At 42.9% G+C, this 20,531-nt stretch overlaps 1 protein-coding gene across 1 annotated transcript in view; it reads left to right on the top strand.

The window, feature by feature from the left end:
• The window catches only part of LOC311242882 (kelch-like protein 3), an 80,883-nt gene extending 71,268 nt beyond the window's left edge, over positions 1-9,615 (top strand). Inside the window, exons 14-16 of the mRNA XM_084331947.1 lie at positions 1,946-2,086; positions 5,151-5,294; positions 6,584-9,615. Coding sequence (XP_084188073.1) covers positions 1,946-2,086; positions 5,151-5,294; positions 6,584-6,612 — 314 coding nt within the window. The 3' untranslated portion in view covers positions 6,613-9,615. The remainder of the gene's footprint in view (positions 1-1,945; positions 2,087-5,150; positions 5,295-6,583) is intronic.
• Positions 9,616-20,531: the final 10,916 nt, after the last annotated feature.

The raw sequence follows: 20,531 nt of genomic DNA on the forward strand, positions 1-20,531 counted from the left end.
TATATGCAGGGTTCCCCCCCAAAAAAACGGAATAATTTCAGGTAATTAACATTACATATCTCTTGTCGTGGAATTAACACAACATTATGCATACTTTTGACAATAAATAAAATCAGAATTTGTTCTTACTTGCTTGCCTGGGTAAATAAGGGTTAAATAAATGTAAACAAATTAATACATTTAATTTATTTATATATATTTTTCTTTTAAACCGATACCGATAATTTCCGATATCACATTTTGGGAGCAGTTGGGGATTTCTTTGGGAGCCAGGACCAGCCTACCTAATGTACTGTATATATGTACATATATATATTTATTCTTACTGTATATATATATCTATCTGTCTGTACATACCTGCGTATAATCCTTTTAGATATCTGTGTAGATACTATATCTATATCTGTACATATCCCTTACCTACCTCCCTTACTAGTTATGCTGCTGGCCAGTATTACTTACTACCATAGTGTCTTTATACCTGTATCACTGTACATAATTATACTACAAACTTAAACAAATCTGACTTGATCTACTGTACTGTGTAACCTACCATGTTGATTTTTCCCATCATGATAATGTTGATTTTGTTCTCATATAGAAACTGCACCACCTTGTGGATTATTAATACATTGCAGGCATTAGCAGTAAAGGTAAATCTGTCCATACATTAGATTCGATTAAAATGTATTGTCATTATACAGCAGTACAGTACAACGAAGATACGTTTGTAATGATGAATATCTGGTTTCCCTGATTTATTAATTACATTTTTAAATGGGAATAATTAATTGCCGTCCGAAAGTAGAACGATTTCTAAAGTTCAATATGATCGTTTATTACAGTATGGATCCATACAAGATTACATAAATCAATAGTTAGTTCTATAGAAATAGGCCTAGTGCTTAAAGGGAGAATAAGCCAGATGTGTGTTAGTGAAGAAGTGAAGCAAGAGAGAGAAGTGAGAGTGAGAAGTGAGAGTGTCGACGCCCTCCCCAGCAGAGCCCAATATTCTCTTTCACACAAAGAAAATGGCAGGAACAAGGTCGTTACATTTTGTGATGCATGAGTCAACAAAGACTTTAACTTTCTTTGGTCTTTTAAGATAAGAAAGCAGGAGGCCAGATGGTCACCAAGCTGGCGGTCGCTGGTGTGAAACCTCTTTATGGCCTGAATCTCCTCTCTCTGGCCAAGGCCTGACCTTTAACCCTGACTGAAACTCAACAGACCGTAACCGCTAAGAGACCTTTGGGAGACCACAGACAAAGCAAACGAAAAGGCACGACACACCATGTATAACTGGGTATATGTGGGTATAATATCAATTAGTACTACTTAGTTGGTACATCTCTCTCTGTCGGACTGTGTGTGTGTGTCTCCATATCTGTATGTTCCTGTATTTATTGTCTTATTTGTCTAACATCTCACAACTAGGCTACAAGTGTCAACTTTTAGTTTTCATTGTTGGCAGCCTGGGCCATGTTCACAAGCTGGTGGTTAGGGGCCTTCAGATGGCTAAACAGTTAGCAAGGTATTGCTCTATATCTGCTATTATTGGTAGCCACTAGCCACTGCCTCTATTTGGAGACGGCGTTGCTTTTTGTACCCATAGAGTAGATATAGCTTTTTACGGAAATGCTATTGTATCTGTTTTTTTAAACATCATCTGTGTCAATATTGTATGTGTACGATGAATGCTGTACAGTCACAAATGTAATTGAATGACTCCCAATGAGCTGATATTGCACTGTTAGTGTGTATGTCCTTAATGTACTCTGTATCTATGTGGACATAAATAAAGCATATCAAATGTGTGTGTGTCTCTCTCTGTCTGTGTGTGTGTGTGTGTGTCTCTCTGTGTGTGTGTGTGTGTGTGTGTGTGTGTCTCTGTGTCTCTCTCTCTGTGTGTGTGTCTCTGTGTGTCTCTCTCTGTGTGTGTGTGCAGGTGTGGGTGTTCTGAGCGGTCAGCTGTACGCAGCAGGAGGTCACGATGGTCCCCTGGTGAGGAAGAGCGTGGAGGTGTACGACTCCCAGTCCAACTCCTGGAGGCTGGTCTGTGACATGAACATGTGTCGACGTAACGCAGGTTAGAGAGCCCCTGGTCTGTGACATGAACATGTGTCGACGTAACGCAGGTTAGAGAGCCCCTGGTCTGTGACATGAACATGTGACGCAGGTTAGAGAGGGTCTGTGACATGAACATGTGTCGACGTAACGCAGGTTAGAGAGCCCCTGGTCTGTGACATGAACATGTGTCGACGTAACGCAGGTTAGAGAGGAGGCTGGTCTGTGACATGAACATGTGTCGACGTAACGCAGGTTAGAGAGGAGGCTGGTCTGTGACATGAACATGTGTCGACGTGACGTGACGCAGGTTAGAGAGGGTCTGTGACATGAACATGTGTCGACATGACGCAGGTTAGAGAGGAGGCTGGTCTGTGACATGAACATGTGTCGACGTGACGCAGGTTAGAGAGGGTCTGTGACATGAACATGTGTCGACGTGACGCAGGTTAGAGAGGGTCTGTGACATGAACATGTGTCGACGTGACGCAGGTTAGAGAGGGTCTGTGACATGAACATGTGTCGACGTAACGCAGGTTAGAGAGCCCCTGGTCTGTGACATGAACATGTGTCGACGTGACGCAGGTTAGAGAGCCCCGTGACGCAGGTTAGAGAGCCCCTGGTCTGTGACATGAACATGTGTCGACGTAACGCAGGTTAGAGAGCCCCTGGTCTGTGACATGAACATGTGTCGACGTGACGCAGGTTAGAGAGCCCTGTGACGCAGGTTAGAGAGCCCCTGGTCTGTGACATGAACATGTGTCGACGTGACGCAGGTTAGAGAGGGTCTGTGACATGAACATGTGTCGACGTGACGCAGGTTAGAGAGCCCCTGGTCTGTGACATGAACATGTGTCGACGTGACGCAGGTTAGAGAGGGTCTGTGACATGAACATGTGTCGACGTAACGCAGGTTAGAGAGGAGGCTGGTCTGTGACATGAACATGTGTCGACGTAACGCAGGTTAGAGAGCCCCTGGTCTGTGACATGAACATGTGTCGACGTGACGCAGGTTAGAGAGCCCCGCCGCTGCTCGGTACAAAATGAAAACTCCACATGGTTTTCCATTTTCCATGACTACAAAAAAAAACTCCTGTTTTCAAGTTTTGTTTTATTAGCTAAAGAGGGTGGATGCTGTACAGCCTATAATAACTACAGTGGCCTAATAGTTCAGAATGCGTGGTTAGTTAGCTTCTTCTCTTTTAAATATATTAAATATATACTGTATGTTTTTGTATTCCAAGTAGTTGTTTTTTGCTGGGCTACCAGGAGCTTAGTGCGTCTGGCGAGCGCTTGTAGGGGACGTGTTCAGTGTGGCTATGTGTTTTATCAAATCTTTTTGCTCATAATGGTCGTGAAATTGGTATAACATTTTGCTCTAAGTGATATTAAAAAGGTCTTAAGAAGTCTTAAATGTAACTTGTTGAAACCGGCAGATACCCTGTGTAGACACTAAGTCGTTTTAAATATATTTTTGGAAATGATGAACCGATTTTGAGATCGGTAGAGATAGAATTGCGATTATTATGTGAATTGATTTTTAATAGGGATGTTCGATATTGGCTTTTTTACCTATACCGATATTGTCCAACTCTTAATTTCTGATACCGATATATGCAGGGTCCCCCCCCCCCCCCCCCCCAAAAAAAACTGAATAATTCCAGGTAATTAACATTACATATCTCTTGTTGTGGAATTAACACAACATTATGCATACTTTTGACAATAAATAAAGTCAGAATTTGTTCTTACTTTCTTGCCTGTGTAAATAAAGGTTAAATAAATGTAATTTTCTTTATTTATTTTTTTGAATACCGATAATTTCCGATATCACATTTTAATGCCAATATCGGCTGATAATATTGGTAAGCCGATAATATCAGACATCCCTAATTTTTAATTTAATTTTCCCCGCTCCTAAAAGATTCTCATTAAAACAAGCAAATGCTTCGACTTGTGGCGTTTGCCAAATAGACAGAAGTTGTAATGGATCCCAGCGTGGCGTGGCGTGGCGTGGCGTGGCGTGGCGTGGCGTGGCGTGGCATGTATGTTGACACTTGGAGGGGCAATAAATGAAGAAGTTGTTTGCCGTGTTGCTGATGTCATAATTCTCTTGCTTGTTTTTAAAGCTCTTAATGGTCTGGCACCGTCCTACCTCTGCGACTGCCTACATAGATATGTTCCAAACCGCCCCCTCAGGTCCTCTAGTGCGGACCTGCTCGAGGTGCCTACAATGACGCAACTAATACGGCAAAGCAGCTTTTTGTTTCTATGGGCCGACGGCTTGGAATAATCTCCCACTACATCTAAAACAGGCAGCCTCTGTGGATAGCTTTAAAGCACAGCTCAAGACTTATTTTTATATTCTTGCTTTTAGCTGATTTTAAAATCCCTGTTGTCATTTATGCTTTTTTAGCTATTTTCTTAATCATGTTTTGCAATTTCTTTTGTGGTTTTAAACTCCTGCTTTTCTTTTATAATTTTTTTTTGCTTTGTTGTAAATTATTTTGATCTGTTAAGCACTTTGAGCTGCATTCTTCTATGTATGAAAGGTGCTATATAAATAAAGATTATTATTATTATTATTATTATTATTATTATTATTATTATTATTATTATTATTATTATTATTATTATTATTATTATTATTATTATTATTATTATTATTATTATTATTATTATTATTATTATTATTATTATAATAACTGGAACATGCAGGCAACATACATGTTGGATCATGGTCTTCAGCCCCGATTGATAGATGAGTTATTATCTGAATACAATGGTGTCGTGGTGAGTCAACCAGAGTATTAAACAACTGCCTCATTTCCCTCCAGAATCACCCTGACCGCCGCTAGAGCGACTCATTCTTCCCAAATAGAGCTATTGAAGCTGCATATATCCGGTGAAATTAAATATATATTACAAAAAAATAAAGATATTGCAACGTGCATTTTTCCCATTATCGCGCAGGCCTAGTGTGCAGGCAGGCGTACATGCAAATCTCCCTACAGCCGTGTGTACTGTTACCGTCTAGGCGTCTACTGTACGAGATGATAATGTCGTCGATGATTATGTTTCTCCAGGAGTGAGTGCCATCAACGGTCTACTGTACGTGATCGGAGGAGACGACGGCTCCTGTAACCTGTCCTCCGTGGAGTTCTACAACCCTGCCATCGACAAGTGGAGCCTGATCCCCACTAACATGGGCAACGGACGCAGCTATGCAGGTCAGAGACGGGTCTGATGGACTGGTATTCAGCTATGCAGGTCTAGAGACGGGTCTGATAGACTGGTATTCAGCTATGCAGGTCTAGAGACGGGTCTGATAGACTGGTATTCAGCTATGCAGGTCTAGAGACCGGTCTGATAGACTGGTATTCAGCTATGCAGGTCTAGAGACGGGTCTGATATACAACAGACATATAGGGTTAGGTTTATAAACAGTGAGGTTAAGCGTAGGGTTAACACTTTGATCGCCATGGTTAAATTCATAATTTACCATCCCTAGCCAGCTCTATTTTTCTATGGAGAAGTTCCCCTTCTTTGCAGGGCTATAACTTTTTAAATTCTATTGCTAAATTGACATTATTATGGCCCATTCAATGTCATATATCTATTGTTCAGGGTGTAGCAACGTTATACTTTTTCATTCACATATTCATACTAAAATATGGTCTAAAGTATAAGTATGTTTTTATCGTTTTCTGCAGCTTTCTCCAGAACTTGATTTATAGCCCCAAATGCATTATATTGATGATCAAATACAGTTTGGTAGCGATCGGTGCCAGATAAAAAATTTCAACTGGAGGTACTTCTAGAAGTTACTACGTATGATCTGATGATGACCGGATGGGCGGGGGGTCGTTCATAATTCCGTGGGCAACGTTATATCATTCACCTAGTGTGGGTCATATGATCATCAGAGCAGTTTATATGGAACACGTTAGAAAATAATGCTGGATCTTACCGTATCTTCCTCGCGCCGTTGGACGATCAGCTTGGAGTAGACAGTTTTCGATTATGGGATGTTGATCTAGATTAACCATTTCCAGGTTGTATAATACTATATACGTCCAAATAACGTTGTTTATTGAGTTAGGGCGAGCGATTGATTATCCAGTGTGTCGAGATGGAGTCCGGCTAACGATCGCGAGTGCCCGGACGAAATATGGATGAGCACTTCCTGTTTGGCGCGTCACTTCCTGTTGGCCGATCTGCCGATCGGCCACCAGATGGCGCTCTTGAACCGTTAGAGAGTTGAGTGGAGATCAGCAGTATATCTCAGGTCCCCGGAGGAGAAATATGATTTCGATCACAGATTTTTGAAATATTGATATCAAAGACGTGTTACGGCGTCTTCGGCAGAATGAGCATGGCGGGCAATGACGAGTTACGGCGTTTCCGGTGATTAAAGTGTTAATGTGAGTTACGTGGATGCCCTCTAGCCATGACCACACAGGGGTCAAGTTTTAATTATTGATAGATTAGTTTATGTCTTTCTCTCTTTGTCTTTCAGGAGTGTCAGTGATTGACAAGACGTTATGACTAAGGCCTCCCCAGCCCCTGGAGGGCCGGGCTCCACACAACAACAACAACAACAACAACAACAACACCACCACCATGGCAGCAAGCGGGCTCTCTGAAGCACACACTGACGTCTGAAGCAGCCAAACGACGACTGCACTCAAACCACACTGACCAAACAGACGGATGAACAGAGAGAACAATAAAAACTTTTTAAAATAAACGACAAAAAGACTGACGTAACGGAACACCGAGGAACACTTCCACGTGTCAACTGAGGTCGTGGAAGCTGATGGAACACCGGAACACCGGAACCCTTTTGAACATCATCTGATCGCTGATGTCAACTGAACGTCAGACGCCAACTGACGTAAACAGGGGGGGGGGGTCAGAGGTTAAGGGGTCTTTGGGCACTAGCCTCTCCGTACCCTCTCTCTCCGCTACAGATCTTGCACTACCCCGGGTTGCTGCTGACTGAGCTAGTGGCCTTTTCCAGCCCCTGGATACAAATTCACTCAAATGCCAACTCGCTATAGCGATCCGCCGTGTCAAAACCCAGACGGGACGTCCGCCCCGGGACCTGCAGACTGCTTGAGGGACGAGACGGAGCTGCTACACTTTGGCCAAAACGAGATGGAAGGACGTTCTCTGTCGCTGAAGGTGCGACTCGTGTAGCAGTACCGCATCGGCAAACGTATCTTCGTGAAAACGTATAAAAGCATTTTAGACGGTAAAGCGACGCAATGACCTTTTGGGAAATTCGCTTATTTGCCATCTTCCCCAGAGTAGGACGAGAAGATCGGCGTCCTTCTCATCCCTGTGTAGGGCTGTACCGAATGTCATTTTTTAACATTCAAAGCTTCTATTGAAGTATTCGAACGAAGCTTCGAATGTCTGTCGTCATATTTTATGACGCAATCCAATTTTTTTTTTATAAATATCCTCAAACTAAATCCTCAATTTGAATAAAGTTATTCATCTGATTAAATTTGTCTTTTTATTATTAAATCAACTTTCTTTAATGAATATAACTCATCAGTTTCGTCAACATAAATAATCCAATAAGGGCACGGTTGGTACGAAAGGGATGGTGACGTCTTGATGGAGCGCCGAGTGCCAAGCGGATGCAGATAGGCTACATGTACATCATTTATGATAAATGTTTTATTTGAATTTTCTTCATATACTATAATAGTATATACTATTATATTAGTGTAGCCTAATCTTTATCTGCAACTGTGAAGAAAACCCCCATTGGTTTAAACGGAATGAATAGACACATAAAAAAATATATATATATATTAAAAAAAAATCAAATGTTGATTTAGAATTCAACATTATGAACAAAGCTTCGAACTATTCGGTACAGCCCTATCTCTGTGTGTGCAATACAGAGAGAGAGAGATACCCGCAGTGTGCTAGCTAGTTTACACAATGACTGCAAGTGGATACGGACCATTAGCTTACTGTCAAAAGTAATGAAATACACTTTCCAACAACCCCAACAACTGTCTTAGGCTCACACTGCAAACCTTGCTGCTCAATTCTGATGTATTGCTCAGATCAGATTCCAGTGTGAACTGGTCATACTCCTGAACTGACAAATGAACAAATGAACAATAAAGAAGCTGGGATGTAAAAGAAGTGTGACAAATGTCAAGCTAGAGTGACGAGATAGTTGCATGGAAGTCGCATGACTGTTCAGACTGTGGTCGCATTGCAAAAGATCAGACTTGCATCTGATTTTAGGACCACATATGAAAGTGGCCCAAATCAGAATTGAAAAGGTCAGATTCCATGTGATTTGTGCTGTTCACACTGTTTCAGATCCGAGTCACATTATATTTGGGCCACTTTTGCCTGCAGTGTGAACATAGGCCCTATTTACATGTTTTGACTTGTGTATTTATTACCATAAGTCACAGCATGTGGTATAGGGGCGACAGTGACTCAGGAGGTAGAGCGGTCGTCTGCTGGTAATCTGAAGGTTCCCGGTTAGATTCCTGCCCCCGCCCCCCCCCCCCCCCCCCCCCGGGCACTGTGTCGATGTGTCCTTGAGCAAGACACTTTTGCTCCCGATGAGCAGGTTGGCACCTTTCATGGTCGCCTCCGCCGTCGGTGTGTGAATGTGTGGAACACAATTGTAAAGTGCGTTGGATAAAAGCTGCTATACAAATGCACCGTTTACCATTCATGTGGTAACATGTGGTGTATTTTGTTACTTCAAGTTCTGACAGTAGGCTAATCGTCCGTATCCACTCCCAGTCATTGTGCTAAGCTAGCTAGCACGCTGCAGGTCTCCGTACTGCACGCACACAGATGAGAAGGACACCTAATCTTCTTGTCTGACTCTCGGGAAGACGGCAAAATTCCCCAACGGTTTGCGTTGTTCCTTTTAACCCTGTGTTGAGACGGATTCAAGAGGTCTATTCATCACATACATACACAAGACATGTAGTGAAATGAAGGTGGCCGTGCGCGCTTCGATTGTGCATCAAATACAAATAATAATAGAATAAAATAGAATGGAAATAAAATGGACTATAAAAAATTAAATAGACATGATAAAAGTACTAAGATAAAATACAAAAGGTAATGGGTCCTATGTACACTACTATACAATATACAGTTATACTCTATATATATACAGCTGTCGGCTGGTAACCTCATGGCCATGCTACTGTTCACTGACCAGTGTGTGAGACCTGGGATCTGTCCCGCAACACTTCTCTTCAGGTTGGCTTACTGAAGCACCAGACCTGGGATCTGTCCTGCAACACTTCTCTTCAGGTTGGCTTACTGAAGCACCAGACCTGGGATCTGTCCTGCAACACTTCTCTTCAGGTTGGCTTACTGAAGCACCAGACCTGGGATCTGTCCTGCAACACTTCTCTTCAGGTTGGCTTACTGAAGGATCCGCTGACTTTTCCTCGCTGACGAGAGTGACAGACAAGGAAATGACGGCACCTTAGGGGTCAAGACAACCTTAGGGGTCAAGACGGGTGATCAACATCATTTATAGAATGTGGGAACAAAACTTTTAATATACAAATGTATCTTGTTTATACTTTTTTTTGTGGTCATTTGTGAACTGATTAATGTTTTGCAGCTTCTTGTCTCTCCCCCCTCCCCTCCAGTATGTGATCAAGTAAAATAGCCCCCAGAAAAGGAATATTAAAAAGTAGTTTTTGGGGGGTCGAACAAGCCAAATGGTTGAGGACCACTGCCATAGACTGAAGCACAAGGACCGCTGACCTGGAGACCTTGTGAGTAGAGACGCTGACCTGGAGACCTTGTGAGTAGAGATGCTGACCTGGAGACCTTGTTGTGAGTAGAGATGCTGACCTGGAGACCTTGTGAGTAGAGATGCTGACCTGGAGACCTTGTTGTGAGTAGAGATGCTGACCTGGAGACCTTGTGAGTAGAGATGCTGACCTGGAGACCTTGTGAGTAGAGATGCTGACCTGGAGACCTTGTTGTGAGTAGAGATGCTGACCTGGAGACCTTGTGAGTAGAGATGCTGACCTGGAGACCTTGTGAGTAGAGATGCTGACCTGGAGACCTTGTTGTGAGTAGAGATGCTGACCTGGAGACCTTGTGAGTAGAGATGCTGACCTGGAGACCTTGTGAGTAGAGATGCTGACCTGGAGACCTTGTTGTGAGTAGAGATGCTGACCTGGAGACCTTGTGAGTAGAGATGCTGACCTGGAGACCTTGTGAGTAGAGATGCTGACCTGGAGACCTTGTTGTGAGTAGAGATGCTGACCTGGAGACCTTGTGAGTAGAGATGCTGACCTGGAGACCTTGTGAGTAGGGCTGGTTGATACGGAAGATGAAAGAAATCAAGCGTTCTTTAATAACTATATTCAGTATATCACAGTATTTGTTTAGGTGTGGAACACGTGTTTTCAGCCTAATTGGACTGCAGGGTAACATGCGATACAGTATCAAAATGGAAAACGTAATCTCCGGCCTCCCGATGGTTTCAGAAATACAACTTCATTCGTCTACTTTTCTTCATCATTCATTTTAAAATAAATCCCCGTTACACGATACGACGGATAGACGATAATAAACGTTGGTGCGTCTGCCCAGTCGTGAACGTGAGTCTGCTGTGGAAGTACTACTGATGGCCTGTATCCTGAACTGACTGACTGGCTGACTGGCTGGCTGTCAGACTTACTACCTAACTGACTGAACTGGCTGGCTGGCAGACTTACTAACTGACTGACTGAACTGGCTGTCTGTCAGACTTACTACCTAACTGACTGAACTGGCTGGCTGGCAGACTTACTAACTGACTGACTGAACTGTCTGGCTGGCTGGCTGTCAGACTTACTACCTAACTGACTGAACTGTCTGGCTGTCAGACTTACTACCTAACTGACTGAACTGGCTGTCTGTCAGACTTACTACCTAACTGACTGACTGTCTGACTGGCTGGCTGTCAGACTTACTACCTAACTGACTGAACTGTCTGGCTGTCAGACTTACTACCTAACTGACTGAACTGGCTGGCTGGCTGGCTGTCAGACTTACTACCTAACTGACTGAACTGTCTGGCGTGGCTGTCAGACTTACTACCTGACTGACTGAACTGGCTGGCTGTCAGACTTACTACCTAACTGACTGACTGTCTGACTGTCAGACTTACTATCTGACTGACTGAACTGGCTGGCTGTCAGACTTACTACCTAACTGACTGACTGTCTGACTGTCAGACTTACTACCTGAATGACTGAACTGTCTGGCTGGCTGGCTGTCGGTCTTACTACCTAACTGACTGGCTGGCTGGCTGGCTGTCAGACTTACTACCTAACCGACTGAACTGGCTGGCTGTCAGACTTACTACCTGACTGACTGAACTGTCTGGCTGGCTGGCTGTCAGTCTTACTACCTGACTGACTGAACTGTCTGGCTGTCAGACTTACTACCTAACTGACTGACTGGCTGGCTGGCTGTCAGACTTACTACCTGACTGACTGAACTGGCTGACCGCCTGTTGGGACTGTGTTGGACCAATAAGATAAAACAGCCCGGCCGGATAGACTCACAAAATGGACCTATAGGATCCTCAGAATGCTGGAACTGGACAGTCATAAGATCCACCAATCACCAAGCCAGGCTGTTACATTTCGTACTAGCTCTTGCTCTCCTCTAGTGGGATGACCTCATTGTGTCGCACTAGAGCAGAGCGCTCGATAGAACTCATGTATCTAGGGTTATAGGATAACCTTCATTGTTCACTTAACTGATGAGGAAGCGTTCTTGTCTTTCAAGCGTGTGTCAAACGGTGTCATCGTGGAAACATGCCGTTTCTCTCGCTGTCGTCCTGAAGCGCAGCCAGTCCTCCAGCCCCCCACGCCCGCTGTTCTCACTGGTGATCGGGATGTGATTTATCACACGCATGTTAAACGTGCACTCGTTTCAGTCTCAACCTTTTAGAATGAGCTCATTCTGCTGAATTTGCATGTGTTCTACATGGTCCTCATACCAAACGGTTGAAAATCAAGGCTATGTTGTTCACACTGCAGGGCAGGCAAAAGTGACCCGAATCTGATATTTTTTTTGCTTATGTGATTTCTTTCAATACGGCACAAGTTACACGGAATCTGATCTTTTCAATTCTCATGTGATGTGGTCCTAAATCAGATACAGGTCTGATTTTTCTTTTGCAATGCGACCTCAGTCTGAACAGTCGCATCAGAATTCATGTGACTCCTACCTCACTCTGGATTGACATTCTGCCCCTTATCATCTGCTCATGGATCAGCTGGCCTCCACTGAAACGTATACATTAAATCATAAACTGTGACTTCAGTGTCCTCCATGTTCACTCTCATCTTCTTCATTGTTCATTTCCGCACACGGGTCAGTTCAGGAACGTGACCAAGTTCACACTGGAGCCTGATATCGGCCACATAAAAAGAAATTATAATGTGAACGGCCAAACAAAAAAAAAATCACATCTGAGCAATAAATCAGAATTGAGCGCCAAGGCAGTGTGAACATAGCCACGATATAACGCGTTGAAAAATCACCTCCCGATGACGTAATCACCCCGACGACACAAACCACCCCGAGGCGACGTAGTGAGGAACTCCAGGAGTAACGGCACACGGCTTCCGTTCATCTCTTAACCCTTTCACCGCCGCACTACCAAAACGGTTAACCCTTTCACTGCGACAATACACAGACGGTTAACCCTTTCACTGCCACACACGACAGCCGGTTAACCCTTTCACTGCCACGCGACAGAAGGTTAACCCTTTTTACGACCGTCTGTTGTGTGTGACAGTAAAGGGTTAACCTTCTGTCGTGTGGCAGTGAAAGGTGTTAATGTACATTCTGGGTTTCCCGCTTTTTCTTCTAACGCAGTATTTCCCGTGCATACATACAGTACGTGTGGCGGCCCGCCGTGATATCGGACCGACCCGCCACAAAATAGTTTCCCCAAGGTGATACAATATAACATACACACTCCGTCAACACAGTTCTTAATGCTGCTGTTTTACCTGCACGATATATATCGTCTCAACATCAATGTCACAACGTGCTCTTATAGTGACATCGTGAAGGACCCTTTTTTTTTATTAAAAATTTTTTTTTTATCATCTCCTGGATCTCTTCTAGACTCCACCCTCCCTCCACCATTTCATAGATGAGGTGCCTTATTGTAGGGTGAGCAGACATGCATTATTAATGTCACGATGGATCGTGGAACGTCAGCCCGGATCGCTAGACGAGTTGTTACCTGAACACATGGCGAGGCGTGAGAATAGCCTCCTCCTGTCCCTCCAGAATCACCCCGATCGCCGCTAGAGCGATTCATTCGTCCCCAAATAGAGCTATTGAAGTAAAAAAGCTGCATATATCCGGTGAAATGACGGCGCTCCTCCTTCTTGTACGTTTTCATATCTCAAAAGAAAAAGAGATCGCAACTTTTTTCCAATACCATGCAGACCTAATCTAACCCTCCCCCAGGCCCTCCGTTTACCACCGACCACGTGTTCTGATCACCTCCCTCGGAGGAACGTAAGCGGCAGTCGGTGCGTTGGTGCCGTGACGTGTAGAGAGCGGCTCATGTGAAGAGAAACGAGAGGTTTCTATAGGTGTTTTTCGTACGATATAGACGGTGTGTGTGCAGCGCCCCCGCCTGCGTTCTGCCAAACCCCCCGCTCCAAACCCACTGGGAGGGGATTACTCATCGCATGTAGAACCATAACAAGTCTTAATCTTTAACTTTTCAAATCTCACTATTTAGAGGGCTGTAGGAATGGATATTGTGTGTTCATAATACAGTATATATACGCAGTAGGTGTGGTGTAAAGTATGCAAACTATGCACACTTCAAAGGATTTGAAGTACAGATTTTACACACACGTACCGGTATATGATTCAGATGATGCATTTAACACTCGGGGGTGTTTTTTGTATGAAGCTAACTTCCTCTCTTCCAGTCGCACGACTAAATGACTACTCTACACCTTTTCAAAGGGACAGTTCACCCAGATAATCTGATTCAGGTTTGTTTGGTTTTTTATTTTCAACCCTAACGTGTGCAGTAGGTCGGGGCAAGAAAACACCCTCTATCCCCTTTATTTTTTTTACGAGTTTATTGTCAAAAACTTTGCATCTCAAATCAGTCAGTGGCATTTTTTTTCAGTTTTTGTTTTTGGATTGGGTTGTACTTTAACAGACAAAACGTGTTTTTGGCTTGTGAGCCTTATGCCCAATTCAGCACAACGGAGGGACCTTGTGAAATAACTTCACCTTTTTCTTAAATATGACTGATTTTTTTTTTACTTTACATTTACAATGACTAATACACCAGAGGCCTACAGCAGTGAGTGATGAATTGGCATAGAATGACAGCAGAGTATCTCAAGGGGTGGATGAATATACTGAACGCCAGTCGTAACCCTTTGAGATATGAACTCCTGAGACAAGTAGGAGTTCAGACCAGTGGCTGAGAGGGTCCGCGGCTCGTGTCAAAATGTTACATCCTTTATCTTTTTAAACGAGCTCTGGTTGATCGAGGACTCGATCAGAACCTGGCGGCACGTATTCAGCCAGGGTTGGGATCGTTGTGGCTGTTTTAGTCTCTCTGAAGCCACTGTGTTTGCAGACTCACTGAGCACGTGCCATACCTCCCGATGTCTGACTGCGATATGAACTCTTCTGTTTTTTTTCTTTTTTAAACCACCAACTGTCTAGGAGCCCAACACTACTTCAACACTATGCCTGATGTTATGTTGGAGTAAGAGGCATCCCTGCTTTAGAGTGAGAGGTGCTGCCTTGACACTGGTAGACAGCAAGGTGAGGTGTGACACTCTCTCAGGTTAAAAACTCACTTCTTTGATGGTACTGTAAGTTTTTTTTATTATTATTATTATTATTATTATTATTATTATTATTATTATTATTATTATTATTGTTATTTTTTAAATACATGTTATGATAAATGCTCTACATTCTGACAGCCATCACTGATATAAAGTGTTTGGTCAGTAACATGGGGTCTCCCAGTTCCTCCGCTCTACATTAAACACAAAATACATTCTCTGCTATCCCATTGCCATTTTATCCAATCAGGAGAGCGTTTTGTGCTTGAAACAAGTAAAATAATGTGCCAGTGCAGTGGGAGACCCATGTTATATATCATAACATATCACTTTATCAGGCTGTCGGAATGTAGAACTACTTATTTAAAAAAAGAAAACGGCACTTTTTAACACCAATCTACAACCATCTGTGATTTGAAATTGATTTGAAGGATAAACCCCTTGGGATATGCTATCTCGTTTTCGAGGGGGTCCTTAAATGATGAGTCTGTCGACCTCCATTAGAAATGTACCGTGTCTGATGAAGGTTGACGTCGCCCATGTTTTTACATTAGTATCGTCTAAGTGATTTGAACCAGAGAGAGAGAGAGACGCGCTTCACCTTGCTATCTATTTGAATGTTTTAACCAACGTTGCTGTTCTATTGGGGATGAACCGATCCCACTTTCTCTGCCGACACTGACCCTGGGTCAGTAAAGGACCAATACAAGCCCTTACTTTTGCATAACAACAGTACAGACTTGAGACCATTTGTTTGAGGTCATTGGAGAAAAATGACTTGACACATGACTTGACACTCCATTAGAGATGTCAAACATGCTATGTGTTAAGAAATGCAAGAGGTTACTTTGGTTTATCATGTGACATATTTTACATGGCTCATGGGTATCAGATGTTTATCATGTGACATATTTTACATGGCTCATTGGGTATCGGATCTTTATCATGTGACATATTTTACATGGCTCATGGGTATCGGATCTTTATCATGTGACATATTTTACATGGCTCATGGGAATCGGATCTTTATCATGTGACATATTTTACATGGCTCATTGGTATCAGATGTTCAGATGAAGCCTCTGATGAAGTACAGTATTCTAGCCTGGTTTTATTGGCCCAATATCCAATACCAGGTGATGCATCCCTATTGTGTATTTCATGTCGAATGATCCTATATTTACTGCACGATCTGTTCCGTATGGAAACTTAATCATTTTTTATATCGCTGCTGTCATGGAAAACTAGTTGTTTTTTCAGGAATTGAGAAAAAAAATATATAGTGTTTGTCCATTGAACCTGTGTGTAGAGGGTGTTTTGATGGGTCCTCCCAAGGCCCAAGCATCCCAAAAATTATTTGGCTGATTTTGACTTATTATGAATGAATTAAAGTCCAAAGATTGGAATGAAAATGTGCACGACAGCAGCAATATTTATGGGACAAAACATGGACGTTGTTTACATGACGCATTAATCATCAGCTTTCGGGAGGGATGTCTGATGTCTGGAAAGTGAAGCTCCCCTCTGTAGCGCCGATGTGTGAAGATATATTTTTGTCTGGGTCCAATTTCAGTGTGTTCAAACGTGCCGGACATTGTAGGCCACTTGTATATTAATATTGTATGATATGAACGTGTATATTGAATATATAACCAATTATCAATGAGGTCGTGAGATATTTTCTAAGGGTTTTTCCTCTATTGTAGATATTAAATTATAGAAAAAGTGTTTTTGTTTTTATTGTCGTCATTCTCAGCCGGGACGAAAAGAACATTGCAGAAGATACAGACCTTTATAAACAGCTGTCTGAAACGCATCTTTGGAATCCGGTGGCCAAACAAAATCAAGAATGAGGAACTATGGCTGAGAGGAAGACAGGAACCAGTGAAGCAGATCCTGAGACGAAAGTGGGGATGGATAGGCCACACTTTGAGGAAACCGGCTACCAGTACTACACGCCAGGCCCTGACTTGGAATCCCCAGGGGAAGCGGAAGAGAGGGCGGCCTAAGAACACCTGGAGGCGGGACACTGAGGCGGAGCTCAAGAGACGAGGAACTACCTGGGGGAGGCAGAAAGGACAGCCCAAAGCCGTGTTGGATGGAGAAAAGTCGTAGATGGCCTATGCTCCATTGGGAGCGATGGGCCTAAGTAAGTAAGTAAGTAAGTCAGCCGGGACTTCTGTCCTGATCCTCTAAGCTTCAGCCGTAGTTCTCATGGAATAATCGAAGCTTCAGCCGTAGTTCTCATGGAATAATCAAAGCTTCAGCTGTAGTTCTCATGGACTAATCAAAGCTTCAGCTGTAGTTCTCATGGACTAATCAAAGCTTCAGCTGTAGTTCTCATGGAATAATCGAAGCTTCAGCTGTAGTTCTCACTGAATAATCGAAGCTTCAGCTGTAGTTCTCATGGACTAATCAAAGCTTCAGCTGTAGTTCTCATGGAATAATCAAAGCTTCAGCTGTAGTTCTCACTGAATAATCGAAGCTTCAGCTGTAGTTCTCACCGAATAATCAAAGCTTCAGCTGTAGTTCTCATGGTATAATCAAAGCTTCACTTCTGGTTCTCATGGAATAATCGAAGCTTTGTTCTTCTCGCGCAAAGGTTTCAACGTGGCGGGTAGATGAGAGCTGTACGATAGACATCTGAGAGTTCATATGGTGTCCTTTCTGAGAATAACTGATTCTCACAATGAACGTTTGATTATTATTTCTGTGATAATAACAATAATAATACACTTTATTTGTATAGCACCTTCCATACCAGGATTGCAGCTCAAAGTGCTTCACGGCAGTAATGTTGACATAATGGACATAAAATTCATAGATTTAAAATGAGTATTAGTAGCTCTACACTGATATAGAGTGTCTGGTCAGTAACATGGGTCTCTCAGTCCCTCCTGCTCTGCAGTAAACACAAAATAAATGTTCTGGTATCCCTTCCCGCTTTATCCAATCAGGAGAGAGAACTATAGATATTTTAACTTATTTGATCACTGCACTGGTCGATTATTTTACTTGTTTCAGGCACATATTTGCTTAAAAACCGATATATATATTATATATATATATAGTTTTATTTCTTATTTTTGTCAGACCGAGTTCTCTCTCCTGATTGGATAAAGTTGCAGTATTTTCTGTTTACTGCAAACTGGAGGGACTGGAAGATCCATGTTACTGACCAGACACTCAGTGATGGCTGTCAGAATGTAGAGCTATTATTTTAACATGTAGACCACTTATTGTAACAAAAATAAAATACCACCAAAATGCAGACAATTTAAAGGACTACATTTTTGGGCACAATTCTCGTACATTTTTAATGAACATGAATAGTTTCCTGCTTTCTTATGTGTTGTCATGATCACATGGCCTGGCCTGTGACCTATAGCCTACATCTGATCTACTGGATCTTTGATCCTGTGTGACCTTGGCTGATGATGTCATCACAGGCCAAGCGGAGCATCAAATCTAGGTCATATGGAGTTCAAGATTAAGAATGGTTGTCCCGTTTAGGGGGGGTTAGTGTTATTGAGCTGTACTGTATTGTACCCATTCTGCAATCTGTTAATAAAGTTTTCAATCAATCAACCAATCTGCACCGTCAACTTTACTTGTTCCAGCCAAGGGAATGATCCAATTAAAGTGTTAATCTGCAGTGACTGCATTTACCAGTTAGTGGCCACCGGGGGGCGATGTTGCTTCTCTCTAGTCCCCCTTGTATTGACAGACTAGTAATTATACTCAACTAGTTTAACCCTTAATAATAATAAACTACTAACTAATAATACAAATATTTCAGTCCCACAGGCTTTAACGCCTCACAAACAGGTTTAAAGGGGAATGCCTCCCATTTTAAATATATTATTCATTAATTCAAACCTTTTATTTATTCTCGAAAAGGACAATTATTGAGGTCACCCTCATTTTCAATGTCGTCGAGACTTACAGACATTTCAATGCATACATTTTTTACAATATAATAATAATAATAGATAATAATAACTATCTATATAGCACCTTTCACACATGGACCACAGTCCAGAGTGCCCCACAGCAAATAGCATAAAATGTGTATACAGTTGACAGAATAAAAACAATGCATAAAGTGCAGACATAAGAATAGGTATAAAATAAGTACAGTGTTGAATTATGTTCTTCATGTGCCTCCGGACGGTTGGCATTCACAGGAAAGAAGAAGAAGTCTTCATTTGTCATAGAGATTTTTAACACACACACATGCGATGGGCGACCCACAGGAACACACATGCACTGAGTCGCTGATGAAATGTTCTCTGCACCTCCCATCCCGTCGTCCTTCCCCCCCCAAGGGCAGACAAGCACTGCAGCGTGCGCCGCGCCCGGGGACCAATCCAAGTGCTCCTGTCCGTCTTCGTCAGAGACGTCACAGCGTTAGCGATCTGTTGTGCATGTTTTTACATTTGGGTTTATCTTATGGGGGGGGGGGGCCTTGCGAGCACGGGGGGGAGAACATGCAAACTCCACACTGAAAGGCCCGGGAGATACCCCCCACCTGGGTGCCTGGGTACCTGGCAACCTGGAACCCAGGACCTTCTTGCTGTTAGGCGACAGTGTTAACCACTACACCACCGTGCCGAAAGCTGGATCTATTCCTGTAGAGAGGAAGCCAATTTTCTGTCACAGCTTGGAAGCAAGAATATCCACATGTGTGAATTGTGTGAATAAGGCCACAACCACGACTGCTCCCAGTAACATCAGGGGACCCTGATGTAAACAAGACAAAAGTCTTTCTCTGGTCTGCATCCCCTTAGCAGTTGTGTGTATTGAGCCGTACTGTATTGTACCCATTTTGCAATCTGTTAATAACATTTTCAATCAATAAATCAATCAATCAATCAAACACTGTGGATGATGCCTGCTAACCAGTGTTGAAGTCGAGTCACTAAGTCGCGAGTCCCCAGTGTCCGAGTCCAAGTCACCAAAGAAGAGCCTGAGTCGAGTCCCCCGAGTCCGAGTCATCGAGGTTGAGTCCACTCCACTCTGGCAGTGAAAGAGCTGACATACAAATAAAAAAAGGTCTACATTAAACATAAATGACACACCATTTCCGAAGGGAGTTTATTTACTTTGTGACACAATAGCTAAACAAGTGCACTAGCCATCAATATCTTATGCCAAATGATTAGGGCATTACAAATTTTTTTTTGGGCAATTAACAAGTCCGAATGCAGTCAATGCTCGAGTCCAAGTCGAGTACCCACAGCTGTAAAGGAATGTGAATCACTACCCACTTTCAAAAACACTCTCAAAGAACACCTACGGGAGACTGCAATTCGAAACTGGCCCCTACAAATGTCCTAACCCAGTTGTACAGTAAATGACCAATTATGGTTTTGTCAGTATTCCAGTGTACAGTGTCCCCCCCCCCTACCCAACCCCCCCCCCCCACCTCCAATGTACAGCCCCCACCCACCCAACCTCCCCCAATGTACAGTTTCTACGTCAAATGTATATACACTCTTTTTCTGGACACTTTTTGTATCACAAACAGTACTGTATTTGCAAATCTGATATGTCATAAATGTATAGATGTAGCAGTACTGTCTATCTGTATGT

The sequence above is a fragment of the Notolepis coatsorum genome (genome assembly GCF_963971535.1).
Source record: "Notolepis coatsorum genome assembly, chromosome: 16".
Lineage (NCBI taxonomy): Eukaryota > Metazoa > Chordata > Actinopteri > Aulopiformes > Paralepididae > Notolepis > Notolepis coatsorum.